The following is a 26,732-nucleotide window of genomic DNA, read 5'->3' as shown; positions in this document are numbered from 1 at the left end:
TTGTTTTTTTCATGAATTTATTAAGATTCCTTTTGTTCTTCAAGATTCTTTGTTTATAATCTGGAATAGCAATGCAACAAAAAGGTATACAATACTTTTCTCTCCTCACTCTGACTCAAACAATCTCTGGTCATAACCATATCAATAAATTAATGCAAAAAAAGCAGTTACCGTATTCGACCCAATAAGCGCCCATGCCCCTATAAGTGCCCATCTCCCTTTTTGAGGCCTGGATTTCAATTGTCCAGGCATAAATAAAGACCATAACTACACAACACTATATATTTGTTATCATTTCGTCTTATTAAGGACCTTTTCATTCTTTTTTTCAATTTTTTAAACGCCATGTGCGCTTATTTGGTCAATTACGATATATTCCAAACCCACAGATTATGAAGAAATAGTAAATTCCAAAAACAAAAACCTGGCTTAGTTATGAAACACCTTTCATAAATCCAAAATTATGTTTCTATAAACAATGAATGCCATGTAAGTGATATGCTTAAAGGTTTAGAATGGCTAGTAAATATGAACATTTTTCTTTTTTCCTACATGGCTGAATATTGTTGATCTGATCAAATACTAACGGATTTAGGATGTTTTAATTACGAAATGACAACAGGAACGTCAAATCAACCAGAATAATTTAAATAAGGTGATCATATTCTAACTAAAGCATTATTCTATTTTCTAGGATAATCGGATATTTAATAGCGTCAAAGAAGTTGTACATGTATCATACATAAGCATGATGACGTTAAAAGCTTTCATTTAATGAAAACACCAGTGAGCACAAACAGAGTGGGTAATTGGTTGATACAGCTATGACTGGGATCACAGACAATTGGCAGAATACATCTATAATCTCAACCAAAACAACAGAGACAATGGTTACAATGGATGAAAGACGTGTGTATTGCAAAACAATTAATAAGGATAATAATGAGAAATCTTACACCCTCACACACACACACACACCCCAAACCGTCCTTACATTGTGTATCATGTAACAGTATTTACAAGTAAAACAAACATGCTACACGTTAACGTTTCAATCAGGATTGCTTTGGGTTGAAAATATTACATAGGCGCCATCTTGCGGAGAGGAGTCATGCAAATGTTATCTATTCCATTTAAACTATTTAATACTTTCATGAATATGGGACTTGTGTGTAAATGTTAAAAGTGGAATATATTCTTCCAGCAATATTACACATAGAATTGGATCGAACTCAACTTGCAAAGGTCTCGCAAACACAAACATCTTCTACTAATTAAATAAAGCTTGATATGGATAAACATGGAGACAGTTACCCAAGTCCTGGTACTATTCTACAACTATTGAATTCCCTCATTTTGTCAAATTGTTTCTCTATCATATATATCTATGAGGTAATTCACGTCAAATAATCTTGATACTAATTTAAATATCTGGGTCTTCTCTTGGGTTTCCCGCCAAAAAATGGAAAAAAACTCTTTGGTTGAACCGTGAAATGAAACTACAGTAGCATTCGATACACATAGTATTCTGTAAAAATATGAAAATACTTCAACAGCGGTTATCTCCCTTTGACATAGATCGTCTGGAACTTCCTACTCGCACGGTTTCTTTCACCAAGCTTTTTCTCTCTCCTTCAGCACCTGACATCACTGTGAGGTCAGTTAAACATCATCCTGCTTTTTCTTCACACCACACTGATATCGCATTCACTACTTAATAAATATAAATAAGTTACAAAACACAAGTGGTGTACATAGCGAGTCTGTGGTCTGGATAGGTCCACCACGGCGACATCATCAACCATTAGCAACAAAACACATGCACATATTACAATCCATTAATACACCAGGATCGGACCAACCGTCTCTTTAATGACTAGATAGATGGGCACCATGTGTGCAACTCGGCACACTTTTCACTAACCAGAAACTTTATCTGACATCACGAATGACGTTCATCATCGAGTCTTTGAATTACATTTAAGACGTCTCTATCAAATTATTTTTCGACAGATTTCATTTCACAAACAAATGTATTGCCACAAAGTACTCTCTGCATTCCCTGGAAACAGTTGGCTAACCAACAAGTCAGAATAGTTTTATCAAAACTTTTCTTTGATCAACACATTGAAAATCAACGATTTGGTCAAACACACCTCGTGGTGTTTCAGACTCAATATTTGAGCAAACGTTGCTTTGGCTAAGTCTAGCATTATCACTCATAATTACGGATAATTATCACAACACTTGTATTTGGTATGAAACAAAAAAAATCACATGACGACACAGCTCTTTGCCGCTTCCTTCCGTAGGTGGACTTTGGCTTCGCCAATACCACTGAAGCGTTTGCGTCTGATAAATGACCTCTGCCGTCTAAAGTTCGTCGTTTCTGCGGTACTTTTATTTCCGGCGGAAGACAGGGCCGCCACTTCGACCACGTCACACACGCTTCTGTGGGAGGTTTTGGATGAAGTCTCTGAATACACTAAAGCACCGATGTGTTTGGCAGTCTTCAAACCCTAAAATACAAAATAATACACATATTATTCATTTGTGCGCAATATGCTCAAAACAATGATGTTTTTAAAGATGCCTCTATTAATTAATTAGTTTGATATTCTACAGATTAACGTCTTGACATCCATTACAATTCTTCAAAGTTAAGTGTTATATGTTTTATCAATCATAAGGTACATGTAAGTTATGGCCAGGTTCGTGCCCAAAATTTACCTGGTCATAAGTGGCCATAGACTGTTTCTTTCTGGCGAGCCTGGCTGTAAAGTCGGTGTCTGACCTAAGGTCAGTTTTACATCCCACCAGGATGATGGGTTGGGTTGGACAATGCTCTCGCACCTCTCCGTACCACTACATTAACAAAATACGACATTTAAAACTCCCTATGTTTATAGCAAAATTGCCTTCAGCTAGGAAACAGGCTTTCACGGACCGTTTTCAATTATCAGTTTGAATGGCTGGGCTTAATTGTTCGTTTGTAAATTAAAGACGGACCTTATGATTTTATATTGTTTCCGGACGAGACTTGAACAAAACCCTCATAGGCCTGTTTGAAAAAAACTGCAGGTCCATCAGGATTTATACTTGAAATAATGACTTTAACAAACAGTCGAAGCGGTTGTTCCGAATAAACGACGAAAACTGCCCATGTATTCGGGTTTTCTATATAGAAATGTCCCATCTCCTGTAGACCCCAATTTCCATTTTCCCAAACTTGATAGTATTATTGTTGCTTAAAGATTCTCAGTTGTCGGAATCAAGATATTCAAATTCAACATTGAATTACAAAATAGATAGAATTTTTCAAAACATGTAAATAGAATATAAACTAATCCTTGATTAAAGCATTACCTTGGACACGACCGATTCCATGGAGTCGGGTTCCGCCACGGAAAAACATACAAGGATAAGATCAGCATCGCTGTAGGATAGAGGGCGCACGCGGTTATATCCACTGTCTCCTGGAAAATATAAACACACCACCACATTATATTGTTGTGTAAACATTTATATTGCTCATATATGTGTAATTTTCATGCTTGAAAAAATACACTTTTGGAATTGTTTATAAAACATATTACTTGTATATATGATCGTGAATCGAAGAGAAATAACTGATGAATTACTTTTTTTCATTCTATAAGTTACACAAAGAAGCATCGCTTGTTCTACATTAAAAAAAGTTTGTTAAAGTAGATTGTTTCTGCGGAGCCCGATTTCACAGATAAATTCGGTAACAATGAAACAGGAAAACCATTTGAGATTATGCTTTGCTGACGTTTTAGACATAAAGTATTAAGTTTTCCCATAACGTCATTATAAGTCAGCGAGTTTCCCAGGAAACGCTACCCTTGAACTTTCTCAAAGTCAACATTTAAGTATTTCTGTCACGTCTTTCCTTCCTGTAACTCTAAAAGATAAGTTGTTATTTAAATGTTGTTACGACAGTAAAATCAATCACACTTAGAGAAAATTACGCGAATTCTCGATTGTGGATAATGACATCATCAAAGCTCAGTAGTCAATAGAACTTCTCGTCCTTATAAAATATGAATATCCAATAGATTACTGTATGTAATTACTCCCGTTCAAATTACAAAAATGTCCTCCCGGAATCGTCGTATTTTGTTTCTGCGTTTCATGTTCGATACTGATTACGTCTGCGACTTGCGTCAGAGTAAATTATCCTAACAACTCGGTACTGAAGAGCTTTTAACGATAATTAAATTTTAAATGTAGAATCGGAGACGGCGAGATATTCTCCGGCTCCCCGTGGTCCGGCAGTATTGGAAGGGTGGTATCGGGCCATCGACAAATATTGTCTGATAGGCGAGCTGCTTTAAAACGCGAGGCCATGTAAACAATTGTGAAACACTAGAAATTGACAGGAGAAACAAGAGCTGGTGGTATTCTCATATATATATCCACGAGTGATTCCGTGGGGAATGACAAGGGTAAATTCTGTTAGAGAAAATATCAAGTCTGGCATAGCGATGCAAGGGAATGAGGTTCAATAATGGGGATCATGTTCACTAAGTAGATGCAGGTCTGTTGTTTCGTCGGAACAATTGTGTGATTTTTTTTAATAACTACCGTTTTAGCTTTATGAACCACAAAAGTGAAATATCTCATCAGATCAGATTTAATTAAAGTTATTATATCCATAACTCTTTAATATCCATGGTGATTTATGTCGGAATTCCAATATACACATCTTACTCATGCCACATCAAAAGCACCCGAGATTAAGATTATTTAAAGTTTGTATACATACTCTATCAACATTCTTCAACATAACAAACTATTTAATTCAGAGATTATAACAATCCGGATGAGGAAGGTTTTAAATTTAGAAGTATGATTAGTGTCAAATATTTCATTCAAAATTTTGCACGGCTGAATGAGAACATAGCCACACGCCCACACATTTCACTATTCACATATGGCTCGATAATCGTTAACATGCATCCTGAGCTTCATATTTAGTTTTCAATTCTTATGAACTTGGGACTTTTTTGGTGTGTAATTAGGGGAAAGTTCATAAGTTTTTGTATGATATGTACTCTAATATATATGGATTGTGCGGTGTAAGTCTAGATATGTAACAATAAGTAGTGGGAGATGCAGATAGTGTTACGTCATAAGAAGCATATTCTTCTATTCTTGTTCTTCGTCTTTTCTTAATGCCCAGATACATGTACGTAACCCCCACCCCTCCCCCACCAGATACATGTACGTGACCCCTATCCCGTCCCCCTCAAGATACATGTACGTGACCCCATCCCCTCCCCCTCAAGATACATGTACATGACCCCCATTCCCTCCACCATACAGGCATGGAGATCAGCCTTTCTATGACCCGTAATTTAGGTGTCTGTACTGAATCAACTTCAATGTGGAAAGCTTGCTCAATACATCATCATTTTTTACGGATTGTCAGAATGACAATAGCATATGCTCCGACAGACTTACAAACGCATACGTGCCAGACTAGTTCCTTTGATGGGCAAACATATGTCCGTCATTTTTGCTACCAGCCCATGCCCCCGGTCGATACTTCCGGCATGCCATGCCCCCCTATTTCTCCCCCTTACCCCGACCCAGCCTATACCCCACCATGTATTGGCACAGTCTCCGTTTCCGGTATCATGCCGAGTTCGACGATAGCACATGTCGACTACAATTATTTCAGATAAGACCTAGTATCTGTTCTCAGGGCAGATGTACGTATCTTCTTTCGGAGTCAACTCGTATGTCGGTAGCTAACAAGCAATCATTTATTTTTATATATATAGCAGAAAACAAAAGAATTACAAAACACAAACCTAAATCTGATAGCGCCAATGGACACGTTCAAGCTGGCGCATCTTTAATCTGTACCTCGATGTTTCTGTTGTTTTTGGCGAAGCACACAAGCAATTTAATCGGATATTTCGTCAGATGTGTGGTTTGGTAAGAAACGAACGCAAATGCTTAGACTGCGTTTTTTTATTTCGAATAATCTAGTTTGCAAATCTCGCACGATAGTGTTCGACACACATTTCATGTTTCTTTAATCTAATGACAGTAAATAGAGTGCACTTCAAGAAAGTTGTCAGTCATGGAATGTCGCGGCAGGAGCTATCACTAATTTGTTGCAGGTATTCCGTACATACTGCCGCCTTCCCTCCTGATGAGGAAGTACTCGATTGAACCATACTCCTGGCAAGTCGCCTCTATACAATAGTAAACGCCCAGTACTGTCATTGGCAGACCAAGTAGATGTACTCAGCAAATAGCGTTTGCGTCATCAAATATAAATCGAAATATTATTCAAAACATCAAGTTTTGAAAGACACATAGGCATTTCTCGATTTGTTTACATTAAGACAACATAGACATTTCTCGATTGGTTCACGGTGTACATCGTAGCGATGTTTTGTATGTATTCTACAAAATATGCTCGTTTCTGTAGACTTTTCAAACTTTAGGAGAGAACAACGGATGTGACCTTGACATTCAATTACCTTTAAATAGAATAATGTCTTGAAAGAGATTCAAGATTGTCTGACTGGATGTACTTGTGCATAGGTTTATGAACTACATTTAGTAGGTTGTATAGCAACAACTGCTGCACGTGTTGTGTCTGTCTGTTGTGCAAAGGCCTATTGCATGTTCTGTTCCGTATAATGTCCATTTCTGCTTGCAAAGGAAGTTATTTCGTTAAATTTGACATACAATTTTATGTAGCTCAATTCAAAACATAATTACTGGCACAGAGAACAACACAAAGGAATGCTGGGGAGCGTCCCGCATTCGCTAGATGGGATGTTCGTGTAAAGTAAAATTTGTGTTCTTTTAGAAGGAGAATGACGGGCATGCATCCCAGAATTCCAAGGTTTATCATTACAAAGTACAAGTCCTATTATGTCGACATGTGGTATCCCGTTTTGTCGATATATGACTTTTGACAAATTGATGAAGCACAGTGTGTCGTTCATACAGTAGGTTGTCATTCATACACAGTATGTCATTCATATAGTAGGTTGTCGTTCATACACAGTATGTCATTCATACAGTAGGTTGTCGTTCATACACAGTATGTCATTCATACAGTAGGTTGTCGTTCATACACAGTATGTCATTCATACAGTAGGTTGTCGTTCATACACAGTATGTCATTCATACAGTAGGTTGTCGTTCATACACAGTATGTCATTCATACAGTAGGTTGTCGTTCATACACAGTATGTCATTCATACAGTAGGTTGTCATTCATACACAGTATGTCATTCATACAGTAGGTTGTCGTTCATACACAGTATGTCATTCATACAGTAGGTTGTCTTCATACAGTATGTCATTCATAAGTATTGTCACAGTATGTCATTCATACAGTAGGTTGTCATTCATACAGTAGTCATAAGTAGGTGTCTTCATCATTTCATTCATACATGTTGTCACATACGTATGTCATTCATACAGTAGGTTGTCATTCATACACAGTATGTCATTCATACAGTAGGTTGTCGTTCAAGTTGTCATTCATACAGTAGGTTGTCATTCATACACAGTATGTCATTCATACAGTAGGTTGTCGTTCATACACAGTATGTCATTCATACAGTAGGTTGTCGTTCATACACAGTATGTCATTCATACAGTAGGTTGTCGTTCATACACAGTATGTCATTCATACAGTAGGTTGTCGTTCATACACAGTATGTCATTCATACAGTATGTCATTCATACAGTAGGTTGTCGTTCATACACAGTATGTCATTCATACAGTAGGTTGTCGTTCATACAAGTATGTCATTCATACAGTAGGTTGTCGTTCATACACAGTATGTCATTCATAAGTAGGTTGTCGTTCATACACAGTATGTCATTCATACAGTAGGTTGTCGTTCATAACAGTACATTCATATAGGTTGTCATTCATACACAGGTATGTCATTCATACAGTAGGTTGTCATACAGTATGTCATTCATACAGTAGGTTGTCGTTCATACACAGTATGTCATTCATACAGTAGGTTGTCGTTCATACACAGTATGTCATTCATACAGTAGGTTGTCGTTCATACACAGTATGTCATTCATACAGTAGGTTGTCATTCATACAGTAGGTTGTCGTTCATACATAGTATGTCATTCATACAGTAGGTTGTCATTCATACACAGTATGTCATTCATACAGTAGGTTGTCATTCACACACAGTATGTCATTCATACAAATTGTACCGGGGCAGTATGTCGTTCATAAGGTCATACCTCCGCATAGCCTTTTGTCAGAACTAAACATAAGAAAACAAAAGACTTGTAAATAATCGTGTCACCGACTGTCAATATAAAAGGCGTCATGGCTTTAATGCAATGACAAAACAGGTTCTCGAAATACTACTGATGTAACGGACTTCATTATCGGGGTCGTACTTAGAGTTTATCATACAAATACTTTTATCACATTTCAATGAAGGATACAACATTTAAAACTTGGATACAAATACTATTCATGGTAAAGACCCATAAACTTAGAGGAATGACCGAGGTCGTGTCAGTTCATGTATTAATCTACTAGGACATTGACAGGTGCAACCCAACAAATAGGAATGTACTCCCGCTCAAACACATAATCCTGACTTAACACAAATTTTAGTTACCGAATAATTTACAATTTGTCATAGAAACATAAGCGGTAAATTGACTAAATTGTTTTACTTTGGTATAAAGATGAATGATATGTTGAAATCCCAAGTCTTTGAAGATATATTTCGTGACCGGGTTTTGCCCCAAATGAACCCTTTAATCCCACACGGCTCGCTGACTGTTTACTGTAGCGACACCGATATCGTCCTTGTTGTTTACTTACTAGCTTAAAAGACACCTATACCCGTGACGTACAGCTAGTACATCGTATAAAAAGGTCATTCCGTCCAATTGTTTCATATACCTGTCGAAGATATTAAACAACATCGCAAAACACACGCCCATGGCAACACCCATCAAACATAATACACACAAATAGAAAATGACAACGGGAGAAACTGTGTCCAGAATTAGGTACTTGCTTTGGCTGAGAAACGGAACGGTCTTTGCGCTTGCAAAATATATTACAAGATGACTCGGGCCCAATGCCAACTGTTCAAAGGCATATCACCAATACAGCATGGGATATACGTATAACAGCACGCACAAACCAGCTCTGTATTGACTTGCTATTCCTAAGTTCTGTCAGATTTACATGAATAGGTTTTTTTTTTTGCTCTGGTAGACGTTTCTTAATCATTAGAATCAGCAGATCCAATGTCGTACTTAAACATGTACAGACAAAAGGTCAGTCAATTCATAGACCTTGTATGGATCTTATCACCAACGAACAAAGCCAAGTCAGTCCAACCCGACCATGCGCTTCTCACCCCCTCGGAGAACACGCGTGAACCCCACAGTCACGGGTCAGTCATCAACTAAACCCGAGACGTTCGCGGACAAAGCGATCCGGAAACATTTCCTTCTCGCGAGACGCTGAATTACACAACGTGATGACTACTTCATTGTTTATTGCGATGGCTCACTTACAAAAGTACTTGTTTGCAGCTGAACTACAGATACTGTGCTACTGTTTATAAAGACGTTCTATCCAGGCGGCATCCTAAACACAAACCTTTTGTTTTGTTTGTCTGTATATTGCGTAGTTACTGATGTGACAGAAAAATCATTCATTAGATTATTCACAGGAGTTTGACGTTCTGTCAATAATATGTAGTAAAAATATATATAAAAAAATACCCTTATGTGTTTTTATATAGTATATAGGGGTATTTTTTTATATATTATATATTATTGACAGAACGTTTTATATAGTATATAGGAGTATTTTTTTAAAATATATTTTTACTACATATTATTGACAGAAAGTCAAACTCCTGTGGATTATTCAACACCTGTTGTGGAACTGAACAAAGACGACACTAAATGTCGTGCCGCATGATTGAGATATATCAATCTAGCATGGTTAAATAAAAAGGCGTGTCAACCGCAAAATGCCAAATGTCAGACATGTGCAGTTGGGTTGCTCTTCCATCCTATGTTATCTATAAAAAGAAATATTGCCTTTTAAATTTTCAATTATGATTCGATCTTATCTCTAAATGATGACCTATCCTAAATCCACAAGGAAGTATGTTGATATAAGACCAACCCCAAATATTTCGAGAAACCGCAGACTTTATACATGCAATAGTACACTCCTGGAGATGAGTGGGTGTCGTCTGCCCAGGTAAGTAAACGAACAGTGTTTCCTGTTTTATGACAAGGTGAAAAATAATCAGTCCAAATCCGTACGTTTTAGAATTACAAAATGTGTCCTTAGAATTTAATTAGTATGATATTTGTGATCCTAACATAGTTTCAGATAAATTCGTAGAATCATAACAGAAATTTTGTTCTTCCAATTCAGATCTGCTGCTGACCACCGGTCTATTTTTTGGACAAATAGTAATAGTATATTTTAATCATAATCCTCCATTATTTTAGAATACAAATCTGAATAGAATCGACATACCCCCCTCCTTCCCAAACCCCATTTTTCACATGTACATCAACACCCCATGACTTAGTTCCCCACCAAAACAAACTTTATCGCCAATCTTATCTCCCCTCCACCTACCCACTTCTCGTCGTGGGAAAAAAAATGTCTGAAGGAATGCCGCTACTAGTGTCGAATTCGGTCACCCATGCTTACGCGTAATTCACGTGCTTATTTACAATAAAGTGATTTCACTGGCGGGCATCGCATCACGTGGTTTACATTAAATACTGAAAGTTAATATATAACTTACGAAATCGATATTGTTGAGGATTATTTCGCTATAATTAGTCCCCTCTGGACAATGTTCTGCTATCCTTCTTAAACTTAACATTTTCGTCAATACCCAACATTCTCCGTCAATTTCAAACAGTGGTTCGACAGTGAAATTCTTTATTGTTTCGACAGAGCATTGTATTGATGACATAACCGTCTTGGCTGAAGGCAAATGTTAAGAAACACTATGCTTGGTGAACTGGAAAGAAACTCAGCACATTGGCATGTTCTTTGCCAAAACGTATAACTGTGATATGAAAGTGTAAATCTGTTTCATATGGCGACCATTGACCGGGCACTAAATTGGTTCATGGACCAATGAAAATGCTGCAATAAAGCGAAACGAAACTGCGTATATACATAACGTAGATTATTAATAATTAATCAGTTATTATAATCCTATTTTGACACTCCTTAGGTTTTTCTGTCCGACAGATCGTTAAAGCGCATTGATTATTATCGCCATGTTTCATTGACTTGCAAAGCCATATAATCGCCCATAGCGTTAGTTCTTGACATTCGTCAAATCGGTTCCTAACCTGTCCCAATAACGGCCAATATCGACCTACCAAGTGCCCGGTGAAGTGACAGGCAACACTACAAATAGCCCCTCCTTCATTTCTTTTTGAAACTAAGAGTCTAGGAACGAAAGTGAAATGACAAATCGTATCGCGCTGTTCAAATGGTAGTTTGCAATAGAAGAAGAAATTCCAGGGCTTAGAACCACAAACATACCTGGCTACGTTATCTGTTTGAGTGTGTAGCACACATTTCGACTGACGTAAATTTGTATTTAAACGAAAATCGGCCTGTAGCTTCGTACGATATCGCTATTAAGTATTAACCAAAATAGATCTCGCATTTCCTTAGTAAATGTCAGCGCTTTTCAAGGAACTATATTGGTAAAAACTTTAAATGATTTCAGTGGCAACATTTAAGATAGGAATAATGAACTATACCGCACAGCAAAGAATTGAGTTTATAAATTGGCTTCATTATCGAAAATCGCGCAATAAAACCCCAATCTAATACAGTCAACTTTTAATCGCCTCAGGGTAGTTAAAATATGACAAGTACAATTAGGTAACACTTTATTGATTATTACGATTAACCGGATATAACGCTTGGAACTATTTAGAATTCAAATACTTTGGGAGTGAAACTGAATCATGTCTATTGAGTGAACTGGCGTATCACAGACAAAGTTGAAATCGTTCCTTGAAATTCGCAGACATTGCATATTATGTATTAAAGTGTTGCTCACTATTGAGTGTGTAACACGTTTCGTTTGTCGAGGTAATTACCAGCATGCGATGGCTACACCATATGTGTTTCAATCTATCACAATATCCGAAATGTTATAAATAGTATTGACATAAAACCGAGTAATCATTCTCAACATCAAAATCGGAATTAACAGACGGGTATTCCTCCTATCTTATGTCGCCGCCCAATCTCTCCTAGGATGCGGATTACGATTCCTCGATATTGGAAGGCACAGAGATGATAAATGACACTACTTTCGAGCCATAATTAACTGTTTGTCGGCAGTAATCATGTCGAGATGTTGAATGGAATAAAAGCACTCGCTTCAATTTTACGTCAACAATATTGATTGTAATTAATGTCAAGCAAGACTGATCAATAGAAATCTGAAGGTGATACAGCAATTTCCCAAAGTGCAGAATTTCGGACGCCCTGGTATGGATAGGGAATAGCAATAAGCGTTCAGAGCGCCTATTTACTTGTGTTGTAGTAAAAGCCCACACATCTTGGTTGAATTCCAACTGAATTATTAAAACATGCATGGAGGTGGATATTTTGTTTTCTCCGTGAACCCGCCTGTCTGTTTAACGTTCCACCATCCACTATGCAGAATAGTAATCTCCTTACAATTCCACCCCACTTCCGGTGTTATCACGGTGGCGGTTGTAGAAAGTATGGTATATATATATATAGAGGCATTTCAGTTGATACCAATGTACTTATTCAATTTTATAATTTCATATGAACATAGTGGGAATGTTGTTACAAGAAAAGAAATTAAATTTAGGAGTTTAAGTGCACGTGCATTTCCACAAAGCTGCATATCATGCCCCAAATACAACAGTTGAACGTTTTTTTCTCAAAACTGTCTTCGTTTCATGTTCAGTGTCCCCAAAAGTAATAATATGAGTATTTGTAATGGTTGAAATGATTACACCCGCTGCATACGCGTTTTTATCAACCTGTTATGTATACTTACCTAAGAAACAAGGGCTGATACTAATATCTTAATGCATTAATTAAGTTCTCGCGACTTTCTGTTTTCATTTAAATACTAACCCAGCAGGTAGAAGAATTCGACCAATACCCCCTCCTATTTTTTTCGCCCCAACACTCGATTTTACTGTCCCTAATGCACCTGTACTTACCTGATGTGTCCCATATAGACATCTGTATTTTATATGTGTCGGATACATGGTATGTCGCTGTGTAGGTATCGAATCCGGTCGGTGTGTATTTCTGAAATATAAAGATAAACCAATCAATATTAATCCATATATAGAACATACATATGGTCATTATATCAATGAACTAGTATGAAAACCGATCATGTGATGAATCTTATAGTTATTGCTGCTGTTTTTTAATGATTTACACGACACTTTCTGGGCGGGGGAGTTAGCTTGGCAGGTTTTAAAAGTCCAGACACACAAAGAGATATAGCACAAAGAAATGGCACTATATATATATACTTATGTAAATTAATGACATATCGTGACAAGTTAGGATTTTAACATGTATAGATTTATGTCGGAGGCTTTTTACGACAATGGCAGAATGTCTCGATATTCAGTGTCGTTATAAATGACACATGGACGGCTTCCCAACATGAAAGACACACACATGTCTTTTTGCCAGAATACCTCAGGTGGGACGGACTTTAATGAATGTATTCTGGCTGAAATTTTCACGAAGGCCTTTGGACTTTTTGTGTATTGAAAAGGTCTAAGCTTTGTAAAGATTTTAAAATTTGATCAAATACTCTTTGCTCAATAGTATTTTATTCAATAGTTGGGGCTCACTTGGCATCTCGCTTTAACGGTAACGAGAGAAATATTTCCTAGTATGAATATGATATAATACAATATGAAATCGATATAGTTACGAGCTGCACCGAAGGAAATATCATGATTAATGATACCGGTGCAGATACCAAACATGTCGGCAAACTAAAAGTGCGGTACGGTTACGTCACTGGTCTGGTAAATTCTTTCTTGGGTTTTATCGTCACCGAAATACTCTTTCATCAGGCGATGACTATATGGTCTTAAATTTATCTACAGCTGAATATCCTTACATCAGGCGATGACTAAATGTATACTCCCAAGACCACTTTGTTATTCAGTTTCCAGAGGCCTCAAAATCTAGTGCGTATACTGTTTGAGAGAAAAAAAAGATAAAAGCTTGAATTCTTAGTTACGTATCATTTCGTCCTGATCATGACATTGTCAGCATTATAAATAACATTTTGTGGGTTTCACGTTAATACATAGACCTATCTAGATAACAATTGTCGCGGATTAAGCCGCCGGGTTAGCAGACAAATAACTCGCCAGTGACAAACTCTGTAAACTACTGGCCATAGATTGGACTAAACAGTTGACGTCTAGTGACCAACAGGAAATTTTTGTCTCGTAATGTCGAGTTACAATGATAGTCGCGCGACTATTCATTGTATTAACGCCATTGCCTGCCCGTGACTTATGTGACATTTCGGTAGTTACGCACACATCGTAAAATGACGTATTGTACCATAATCCCTGCTTGGGAACGAATCTATACATAGCTCGAAAATGACATTTGCATAATCTTGACCACTTGGCATTATGTTCAACACATCGTTGATTACCCTTCGATAAAGGCAATTAACGATATCTTGACCGATTGACCGTCGCAGCATTTAGTGGACATCCGTATTAATGCATTAACAAGTTAGACGAGTTTGACAGTCTAATAATCACGTGGTACTTAACACAGACGGGACAAAGTTTACCAGACAGATTACGAGCTATTAACAAGTCAAAAAGTCAAGATTACGGGCTTAAACCCATATCCTGCGTTCTTGGTCCACTAATTTCAGGTCATGATACGCACACTAAATGAACAACTGTAGCAGAACGTCTCATTGTTATTGTTTCTGACACCCGAAATTATTGAAATGTAACACATTTATTAACAACTTGTCCACTTTATAAGGTCTAAACTTTAACAAGGGCATTAAAGAGAAATAAAAAAAATATTCCTCATTAACTTATACTTGTAGATGTATGTATGCTTTTGCGATTTCATAATGAACATTGCCTGGTTCCGCGGATGTTAATTAGAGGGTTCTGAACCGGCCTCGCACGACCACATGGTCCTAATTAGACGGATTTGTTAATTACTCAATCCATAGCTGTGCACACAGCGAGATGGTAATAGGTTTGTGACGTCATCAAGACGCAGCTTCTTCAAACGTCATCAACAATTTACCGATAATCATATATGTATGTCCAACTACGAGCATCGGTTAACGAAATGATTTGTTTTATTAAATAATTTGAGTAAATTAATTGACAACATTTAAAGTTATGCAACAACTTTTTTTTTAAATCATTCGATTCACGACATAAACAACGGAATTTCAAACGTAAAATAATTTTAGTTATTACCATAAGTTATATTCATTCTTTGTGAGTATGGAATCTTTGATATTTATGTTTGGTGAGTATATGAAATAGTTATCACAACTTATATTCATACTTTGTGAGTATGGAATCTTTGATAGTTATGTTTTGTGAGTATATGAAATAGTTATCACAACTTATATTCATACTTTGTGAGTATGGAATCTTTGATAGTCATGTTTTGTGAGTATATGAAATAGTTATCATAACTTATATTCATACTTTGTGAGTATGAAATGGTTATCACAATCATTTATATTCATGCTTTGTGAGTATAAAATGGTTAACATTTATTAGCAAAGTCAATCACCTAGTATATGGAATAACAATTACTCAAAGTTAGGTTAAATCGAGTGAGCAACTCCCAAAAGAACAGCTTTGCAAACAAATAGATTATCCAATAACATAAATAAAGTGATGGCATAAAATTCGACGTTATGATCATTTTAAGCAAGTCATTGCGGCATGTTTTAGGGAAATACCAAGCGTATTCTGGACTGAAATTCTGGGAAAATTTGGCTTATTCATACGGAAACAAAATGTGTCGGTTTTGATGAAATTTTCATAAAATTTAGTGTGTCCTTGTTACATCGAAATGTTTTAGGGAAACGCCTTATCAAGGTTAATCTGTTCTGGCATGTTGATTAGCATTATGTAGGGGAATGTCAGTTGTAATTTCGGTTTGTTGCTAGGAAATACAGAATCCTGTCCTTTGCAGGAACTGTAGCGTTTGGATTCTAGTTTGACCGAATACAAAATAGAATTTTATTGATTTTAGAAGGAAATCTAAATCTAGTCAGAGAATTCGTGTGTTCAGAAACACGGCATGAATACGAATGCGATCGAAATGCGAGTTTCTGACAAGTGCGTGTATATAAATATATATAATTTTGTACATTAGACATTCTTCGGTTGACAGTAATGCTACGTCTTCACGGGCCGATGTTAAATCATTGAAAAGCAGTCCATAAAACCATTATCAATCGTCTACAGATATAGCGTCCATATTCATTCATGTCCGTCAAATATTATCAAACTGTCACTCATTTCCTTTGGTAGCTATAGATACGTCACGCAATTTGTCTCTATAATCCATATACCAAAACTGTCTCTCTACCATCTATATTCCAAAACTGTATGATTAACATACAGAATATGCCATCTTTTTGCACTCGCGTTATGCTGCGCCAAAAGTAGGTTAAAATTCCAAGAAGAAAAGAACAAAAATTGCATTTGGTGCCTAAAATCTAATAAACAAACTCGTCTAATTTACATAATCTAATTGTACTATAGACGAAATTCTGAAATTCCATCGGTAAGGGTTTCGATAGAAACGGATTCAAATAAATTTCAATTAAAACATGCTGTTCAGATTTACATTATTAAATTTTATACTTGCATTATTCAGAGTTCGTAATACATTTGGGAAATGTCAATATGCCACAAATCCCCCTGAAATTTTAACAGTCGACTGTTACTTTCCGTGCCAATGGCTCGATCAATTTTACAAAATAGGGATGACAGGTTTGCAAACATTTCAGAGATTTAAATTTCCGGTAAAATCTCACACAGAAATGTAGCATGTGAATCGATTCTACTGTTTGCCAATGGGAATTGACTCCAAATCAAACTTTTTTTCTACAGATCGGTTCACAGTATTGTAAAACGCAGAGTTGCTTCATTTGTTTCATGTGTATTTGCCGTCCTGAATGTCGAGATCTGACTGCTACACAAGCTCTGTTAGATTAGTCGTTATTAATTAACGTCCTATTAACCGCCAGGGTCGTGTAAGGACGGCCTCCCATGTATGCGATGTGTAGCGTGAATGTCATGCGAGGTGCGTGTTTTGGGAGACTGCGGTATGTTCGTGTTGTGTCTTTTTGTATAGTGGAATTGTTACCCTTTTTATAGTGCTATATCACTGAAGCATGCCGCCGAAAACACCAAGCAATGACTAATGATAGAAAAGGACAAGGTCAGCTATAAATGGTATCATTCAAATAGTGGCATTGGCTTATATCCTTGATTTCATGGTTTTGTTATAAACTGTAGTTCAGTACCGTATACGGGCCTTGAGGCCTAGAGAGGAGCGACATTACATACAACACAATCTACACAAAACACATTTCCCCTTTCTATTCATTAATAAAACACTCGCGTTCTATGCATCTTTGCTATATTTTGTTTCACGCCTTTGGGCCCGGTCTAGACTAGCTCTTTTCGTTTGGGTGTATACATTCCATGCAGACTATCATAAACTAATATGAAGAAATGACTGTTATAGGATTAAGGGAAAATGTTTTTATTTTCTAAAGAATGTGACATTTTGCCAACATCTAATAATATACTCGCGTGCCGAGATTTTTTTTTTCAATCTGTGAGTTTTATGCATGTTGTTATCGCACACTACAGGGAGATGAATCATTGTTCAAACAAGCTTGACCTACTAGTAACTAGCAGCTCAAAAATCTTTACTCCTGTTTATAAATTATTTCCTTTCGTACAGTTTATTTGTGAGTGACATTGTTTTCAAAATCGTTATAAACAAGTTGTGAACAGATCTTTTTGTATACATGCATACTCCCTAGTGCATCTCATGAACGTATATTTAAATTATTATTTGTATTAAATTATATCACTGTCAACAAACGTTTTTTCTTGATTTATTAGTTATCAATTAACTTTATTATTGTTATCTAATTAACTGGTGATAAATGGACTGTATCCTCAAAAAATATTATGTAGTTTGTACTTGTATTTTACTTCTTTAACGTAATTTTATTATAATAAATATATATAACTCAATGTGGAGGTTAATAAAGATATAGTAATGACGTCATTATTCAAATAAGCTTGACCTACAATTAACTAGAAGCTCAAAATTCTTTACTTCTGTTTATAAACATGGGAGTTTCATTTGTAAAGTGAAGTATTCCCTTTGAATGCGTAGAGCGTCCTTAAACTATTTTAATCGCTAAGCTATTTTTATCACAGTGCATAGTAACGCGTGTCTGTCGTGCTTTCTTCTAGCAGAAAACGCAAACAAATGATAAATTTCCAATCTGTCGATCAGTCACTGATACTACTGAACAGATTTTGTCTAATGTCTTCACCATGTATGCATCATATTGCCGTTCGGTGATAACACACGAATTTATGTATATTTCAATATTTCAGGTGGTAATATATGCTGCATATAATTCGGTGAAACGCAAGACGTCAGAAAAAAACCCACAGGGATCTGAGAATTAGTTATAGTTTATATAAATATGGACCCACCAGAATGCCTCAAGACCATTTTTAGACGTTTTAGAGGTCTAGATAAAAAATTCGGGAACTAACTCTCAGATCCCTGTGGTCTTCGTCTGGAATTTTGATATATTCACAAATATATGCAGCAGCATGTGTATCTAGTCGTTCGTGTCTGCACATCGTGGTATTTTACAGGCTGGTCTGGTACTTTGTCCCGCTGTGACAGGAATCTTACCCAATCTTTTTTCCGAGACACACGGAGATACACATAAACACTTCTACGTGCACGTGTAATGCACCATATATATTCTGAGTGTTACACTGCGCCACCTGAGGGAGCAGATTGCTTGACCCCGACACATACCGATCAAAACAGCTATTTCACGACTGGCCAAGACGAGTGACACTCTTAATATCTACATCATCTATCGTTATGTAAACTGTCGTATTTCGTCGTTGAAAATGTGTAAATATTTTTGTAGACCCGAGGCTTGCCTTTTCTGTTTTTATCTCTCAAATAATCGTAAAAATATTTCTAACATTTGTTTTCCCGGAGGGTATGTACAACGCTGTCAAGGGAGATAATCTAACACAAATTGTGCCATAGAATTCAACTCATGTGTGAAATTCCTACAGGTCAACCGTATCTGGTTCCACGTGAATGATGAGTAGACTTAATCATTGAAATGACAAGTGTATTTTGATGCAATCTCAATGACAAGCACAAATCATGAATATGCATTTTCAGATTTAGCAGTCAGATTTAGATAAATAGGTGACATATACAATATTGATGACAACTTCATATGTAAGAGCTGATGCAGTGAATTATTTTTTCCTAATATTACTTCAAAAGCACTGCATTATCTTTCTAAACAAACTGAAGCTAACATTCGATTAATCTCGTCGCGGAAACCTAGTAAATATCAGTAGTGTAAGCCTCTACACCAGACAAGACAATTGGCAATAACAGAGGAAGTTTCATCTCGATACTAATCTAGAGTCAGAACAATTTCGTCACTTTCTAGATACAGAAATGATCATCAAACCTTGGGCATTCGCACGAAAAAAAGTTTTGGTGACAAACCCGTTTGGGATCTATATTAGTCCAAACGCTCTGTTCCCACGCTAGAAGGGAAGTGAACCTTTAATTTGTCGATAATTGGGGCCTGCTATAAGGTGCCGCCTTTGTATCCCTCCTGTCCACTTAGCCATAGCATGTCATACGCTAAAGAAGATGAATGATTTCATTCACTTGACAAAGAATGAAAAGAACAATTCTCCCACTTATAGGCTATGTGAATGTATATGGCACACACAGTCAGGGAAAGTCAGTTACACTGGCCGTATCCAAAAGGATACTTTATGCTCATTTTCCCCAATTTTCCGAGGATGAATTGTGGCATAATGCATCAAATGCGAATCACATGAATCTATGCAATTGTGTTGGAATTGTATTACAATCACGAGATACACGTAAAATATGTTTGCCCTGGATTTGACCTTGTAATTAAGGGTACACTATCAGATACATGCCTCATACATTGTGTTGTAAATTTTGTTGAGCTGACCTGTGAAGTGTCCAGTTACAAGTTCCAATGATAACGCCATCGTTACCGCTGATAAAACTTTCATCCCTGTCTGAATATGTTAAACACCACTTCATCGTGGCACAACGAACCTCCAACTCAATCTCGATAATGTTCACATTCATGTCAGAAAAAGAAATTTATCGGATTCTTTATATCGTCAGGGTCTGTACAAAACTCGTCATTGCACTCAAATATCAGTTATAGTACATGCAATTTTGGAACATGAAGATATGAAAACAGAGTAAGTACATGTGGTCCGACAAAATGATGGAATGTTACTTTTCTGTTTTTATCCTCCATAGAGGAATGTAAATTCTCTAGATACCATGACTCGCCTCGAAACAAACTTATTGAGATGCATCAAGATGATCAAAACGGTGATCTACGTATATCGTAAACTAATTGTAAATTAATTAATTTATAGCAATTACATTTTGGCTACAATTTCACTTCCTATCCGACGTCATTCCTATGTGTACTGGTGGGTGAGCCAAGAGAAACTTTTATAACATATTCATGTACATAATATTCATTTTAGAAATGATCTTGAGAAAATGTTGCATACCTAAACATATTCTGGTAGTATAATGGCCAATGAGAACGCTCCATACATTTATACGCTGTGTACGTACTAGAGACACATTTCGTAAAGTCTATTTTTATCTCGCTGTAGATTTTCAGACCGACACATGCCCTAACCTGTCACTGAGCAGTGATATATATATATACATAATGTAATGTGTGTAGGTGTCGAGCCTACTATCACCTGATCGTACTTCATTCATGGTTTTCTGAATAAGAAAGTTATTCATTCTTCTAGAAAATCTATACTGACGGTAGCGTTACGATGCGTCTACCAAACTGGTAGCTATACACGCAATATGATCTACTTAAGATATAGGCATTAAAATGATAAATTTATACAATAGTAATTACGTCCACATTTTCTAAATCAACACCATTTTTGTTATCCCTGGTCCGTCTATATTTTAGACGTCGCAAATAAAATGTGCTGTGAAAGTACTTTTTTATCACCTAGTGTTTGAGTAGTCCTATGCTCTGGCTGGTTACGTATATACCATCATATGACGGCTTAAACATGCATTACCTATCTTTTACAGGTTTACTCGGAGGCAATGATATCGATGTATCCCACGTAAACTAACCATCCTTATTGAGCCCACCTGCAGGCTCCAATCTGATTCAACGCCAAAACTAACATTGGGAAAGGGGAGAGAGAAAGACGGAACTTTCCAGTCATCACGTTTCGTCAGAGAAATTGGACTCCGCCATTTAACGATACAATCTATTCCATTAGTGGTTTATTTTGTGTTTAGATTTCCGAGATAGCGAAATGTGGGTCACGTCATCTCAAATACTTTCAAGAAAAGCAAGCCTTTGCAACGGGAGTAGGTTTCAGTCTAAATGTAGGAAACATTTTGATGTAGAAAAAAAAAGAATATATATTGTTTACAAACAACTAGAACTTACTACGCGCCCAAAAATCGCTTGACCGTCCATCATGAAATTTAAAATGTAAAACATGCGAAATTATCATCAAATGATAACGTGTTTGGATATCAGGTTCTTACCGACAAAATATTTAGAGAATTCTCCAGCTAAACAAGGAACCTTGCCAATTTTTTACGACGACAAAAAGCGTGTGTTGGAGTCTCGGTGTGTCGATTTCAGATAACGAAACAGACATAGGAAAACAAATTCAGCGCAGCAGGCTCAATATTTGTTAATTTCACTACCGTACATCGACTTTTGCAGTCCAATTATAAGAGTAACTTTACTTTAACTCTTTAACGAGTCGTATATCCGATTCAATTCCATTTTTGTTTCATGCGAATTTCCAGAAAGGCATCAAAGTTGCGAAAGAAATCAATATATATTTGACTAATGACTTCTCAAATGTACTCTTTTTAGCCTTAGTTTCTCTGTTTCAACGTTTCTCAATAAATCTCGATGGCTTTCAAGGTTTTTTATTTTTCTTCTCGGGTAAATAAAAACTATTCTAACTACCGCGAGCGCAACCACAACTTTCACATTATTTCAATAAACATTTTGCCAACGTTTACTTCTCAAACATATCGCAGTACTAGATTTAAATTCTAAAAACAACTTAGTATGATACAGTTCTACAAAAAGGGACTACTGAAGAAGAAACAAACACTTTATAATGGAAACTATACTGACATTAAATTGAAATCCTGCGGTCCACTTTTACGAAAATACTTGTCACTGATAACTTGTCAAATTTAAAACGTTAGCCACTAGAAATATCTCCCCCGCATGGTATAAACCTTGGCCCACTACGCGTATTAAATCCTCGCCGAAATCTTTATTTGAATACATACAAGAGATCGTGCTATTTTCACGATTTGTGATTTGTTCATATCAAAGAACTAATACTTATACACTTTGACACTGATTACGTTATGATATGAGTTGATTATGAAGCTTCATATAAAGTTTTATTTTAAAACGTTTCACGTGTTTTATCCGAATTTGTAAGCATTCAGTGCTTTATAGGAACCCCAGTTTATCGGCACTAAAACGTCTGATATGTGACGGACTCTTAGGGAAATCAGTGCAGTCATTATACTACCACTATATCAAACATATATCTGACAGTTATATGCACCATGTATATGTGAGACTACGGTCTTGTCAGACAAAGTTATGTAATCGTGCGTAATAAAGCATCGTAATACAAAGACTATAATAATTGTTCCGTTATAAACGCGTCGAATAAGCATATTTTTTTTTAGAATTCTTTATTCGATATCTCTGACCTACACAAGCATTCCATAAAAAGTCACTTCATTAATCATCATGAAATTCATATTTCAAGAGAAACCTCAAATCAACATTCCCCACAAAATAATCCATTTCATCAGTGAAATTTACAACCAAGTTTAATTTCACATAGATCTGTCTGTCGACTTAGCAGGGGTTTCAGCAATGTCAGCGCTGGGAGTGCATAATATGTCTTTGTGTATCCATCGAAAACTGTTTTATAATTAAAAACAAAGTAAATGCATTTCTAGTACGGACCAGTAGTTAATTGAATTCTGTACGATGTCACTTTCTTATGCTCAAAACACCAGACTTTGCACAATCCAGCAGATCTTTTTACTCTCTTTGAATTTTACTCAAAGACTTTAAAATTTAATTCTACATGAACTCTAAATGTCAGTGTTTATAAGTAATTAAGTGATGCGTTCTCCCTAATCACATTTAAGCCTTCAGAGTTTAAAAGTAATGTCTTTGGTTTTTCCCACGAACAACATCTCCAATGAAGTTAATTTTACTCCGCAAATCTACACTTTACATTAGTGCTATCGTTAGTCACTAATGAGCATGTGCATACGGAGATCGGCAATGACGGGTCACGTGACAAATAGTCATGCTGTGTAGCTGTATTTAGGTTTGGATAATTAAATTATCGGAATAATTCGGCATTTTCTGATAACGCAAAGTGCCAAAAGTATTTAGTCTTCGACGAGATGTGAGAGGTTATTATACTTGGCAAGTATACCTATAGATTGTATCTATTTATAAAATCCGATATATTGCTTTTGTCTTTTTACATTTTCTCCCAGGTCCAAGTTAACTAGTTTCAATTTAGATTGTAACAATTGTAAGCCACTGAAAACTTATTTGTTTAATATAATGTCAAAATCACAAAGGAACGAAATCAAGTTATTGAAGTAATTAGGGGCAGAGGACTTTCAGGGGATGAGATTAGAATATCAATGTCTGGTAATAGGGGCAGAGGGGATCATTAATACCTGCACATTTAGATTAGTACAAGCGATTTTTGTCGCCTAATTTATATATCCCATACACGGACAATGCCGCTACTGTACTATGTTGCATAAGTTTTATAGGTATTTATAACCGACAAAAATGTATATGAACGGCACTCCTCGGCGATCAATCTAGGTCAGCAGGTGAGAACGCATATCTGTACAGGTAACATGTATACAGGTATATGTAGACTTGTCAAGTGGTACAGGAAACCACAGTGTGACCAATACCACATTTTATTGTAAATGCTCCGGAAACAGAAAATGTCGCTAGACTTTGCCCGTCTCATTGCATAATATTTGATTATAATAAGAGAATTGTATTATAAACAAGTAAATTCTTCCGGTTTGTGGTTGTGACGAGTGAACTAATATAATTATACATCAATGTATATAGTGAAATAATACACTTCAAGTGGTGGAGTAAGCTAAAACTACAATATATGACATTAAAATTATGGACATCACTTATTTAATAAAAATATATTTGATTTATAACTAATATATCTATATGGGTTTTAGAACTATAAAATACAGAAATGAGATTTCAACGCCTCTTGTTAAATAGGGCTTGTAACAGTATACATTTTGGGATATGCATTGAACTATTGTTTCTAGTTTGACCCCTTGACTGCAGAACTTGATAACTTGCTGATAGTAACCGTGTAGTGGTATATATAATCGGCCAGGGTACGTAATTAATCACGGAGACTTTAATTACAGTCAGAGTGTAGGTTTGAGGCAGAGCTATACATATATTCACAGACATTCAGATGGCAAATCGGGTATGGCGGGTAAGGATGTTATTGACTTAGAATACTACAATGTTAGAATGAGTTAATAAAGTTTTGTTACAACTAAGCTAACTAGACTATATTTTAATAGATTATATTTTTGAATGTGAAGTAAAGGGTTGTCAATAAACTTACTATTACTTTATTAATATGGTGATCGTTTTTACCATTCCCGAGTGAGACACATACAAATATAGGCTTTTAAACTACATTGGAGCTTTAAATCAAATGCGCCCCTCCCTAATTAAATCAAACCAGACCCCTCGACCCCCCAATCAAGAGGAATATGATAACACGTGAAATTAAAACACACTCGTATAATGAGAAATGTTAATGATTATCTTTATAATTGTTGTCGATATTGATATATAGAAATCTGGTTACTGCATTACTTTTCTATACTTACATCTTTGTGTTCGCCATGTACGTAACGTTTAATGAGGGAGGTTTTCCCACATCCACAATCCCCTACTACAACAAGTTTGGATTTCACAACAGTTACACTTGAGGCGGCTGCCTCATTTTCTCCTCCGTTTTGACCCATGGTCATTGGATTCCGTTAGAAATATCACAGAAAAACCTTAGTGTATAATATACTAAATCTGTCGTACAACCTTCAACGAAGTTGTACAGTAATAATGTTTATACAACTTCAAGAGTTAATCCCGCATTCCACGTGGTGATATATGGGCCTGTGACATTAGGCTGTAGAAAATGATCCTCCCACGACCATAGACATAGTACAACTTGTATCCAGGGCTGCACCCATGTAACTTGATCGGTTTGTGATCACACATTCACTAAGGGGCAGTCACCGGTCCGTAACACCACGAGCACACACACAGCTACACGTAGTAATAATGACTGAATCAGTGAGCAAAATCTGAATGACTGTGTAGTCATGTGATTCGGATTTGTGATGGACCAATCAAATTGCAGGTCATATCGCGAGCCCGTCGTTTGGAAGGCCCCAACGGGGTTTTCCTATGGGTTAACTTTAATTACTCCGTTCATGCAGCGAAAATAAAACATACTCCTTTCAAACGTCGAAAAACATATACTCTTCACGGGTAAATTATTTTACTTCAATTAAAAAGGTAACTTTGGCACTCTATCAAATGTGGCCTCATCCGGTATCACATTAGACCAGTGTCTGACAACTTAAAATGTGCATGTATTTATAAGTGAATGGAGCGTCTCGCTCGGTGTTATCGACGCCAATTATAGACACGTATAAAGCAAATCAAGCAATGTTCTTTGTATCTCCTTAAAAATATAAATGCAATAAGAAAATTGGCATGGTTCAGCGTTAGTATGATTATACTGCATAATGTTCGCTAATTTGCAATTAAGAAATTATATACTAATTATACTATAATAAATACGATGAAATATAAATGTGTACATACATAAAGAAATATGCTTATATTAAACACCGTCTAGACTTTTGTAAGAAACTGTTTGGGGGTAAAATAATCAACGTGCAATTCCATTGTGTTTTACGAACTTGGTAGATATCCATTGGAATATTTTGTTTTAACTTTAGTACTCAAATATTGGTACAATATATTTGAATACAAAATGTTGCGCCAAATGACTGAGGATGGAAACTCTAGCCAACTTATGAAGCAGTAACTTTTTAGTCTTGGTTTAGGTTTTCTCTGGATCAACCAGCATACTTATATTGATGGAAAAAAACTGTC

General features: G+C 36.3%; 1 protein-coding gene across 1 annotated transcript; it reads right to left on the bottom strand.

Annotated features, from left to right (window-relative positions):
* Positions 1-25,914, bottom strand: LOC138314481 (ras-like GTP-binding protein rhoA). The gene is made up of 5 exons (XM_069254839.1): positions 25,436-25,914; positions 13,276-13,366; positions 3,367-3,476; positions 2,731-2,865; positions 1-2,519 (listed from the first exon to the last, which is right to left on the bottom strand). Exons 1-5 carry the CDS (start codon positions 25,577-25,579, stop codon positions 2,274-2,276), a joined length of 726 nt encoding a protein of 241 aa, XP_069110940.1. The 5' UTR covers positions 25,580-25,914; the 3' UTR covers positions 1-2,273.
* Between the last annotated feature and the right edge of the window lie 818 nt (positions 25,915-26,732).

The sequence above is a fragment of the Argopecten irradians genome, chromosome 2, assembly GCF_041381155.1.
Source record: "Argopecten irradians isolate NY chromosome 2, Ai_NY, whole genome shotgun sequence".
NCBI lineage: Eukaryota > Metazoa > Mollusca > Bivalvia > Pectinida > Pectinidae > Argopecten > Argopecten irradians.
Note: the sequence above shows the minus strand (reverse complement) of the source record. Positions and strands in the feature narration are given on the sequence as shown.

Excerpts from the sequence above, each read along its gene's own strand:
- LOC138314481 (XM_069254839.1), bottom strand. The coding sequence starts at position 25,579 with ATGACCATGGGTCAAAACGGAGGAGAAAATGAGGCAGCCGCCTCAAGT. Across the intron at positions 13,367-25,435 it reads TACATGGCGAACACAAAGAT|AAATACACACCGACCGGATT; the intron begins GTAAGTATAGAA and ends TTTATATTTCAG. Across the intron at positions 2,520-2,730 it reads CTATGGCCACTTATGACCAG|GGTTTGAAGACTGCCAAACA; the intron begins GTAAATTTTGGG and ends TTTGTATTTTAG.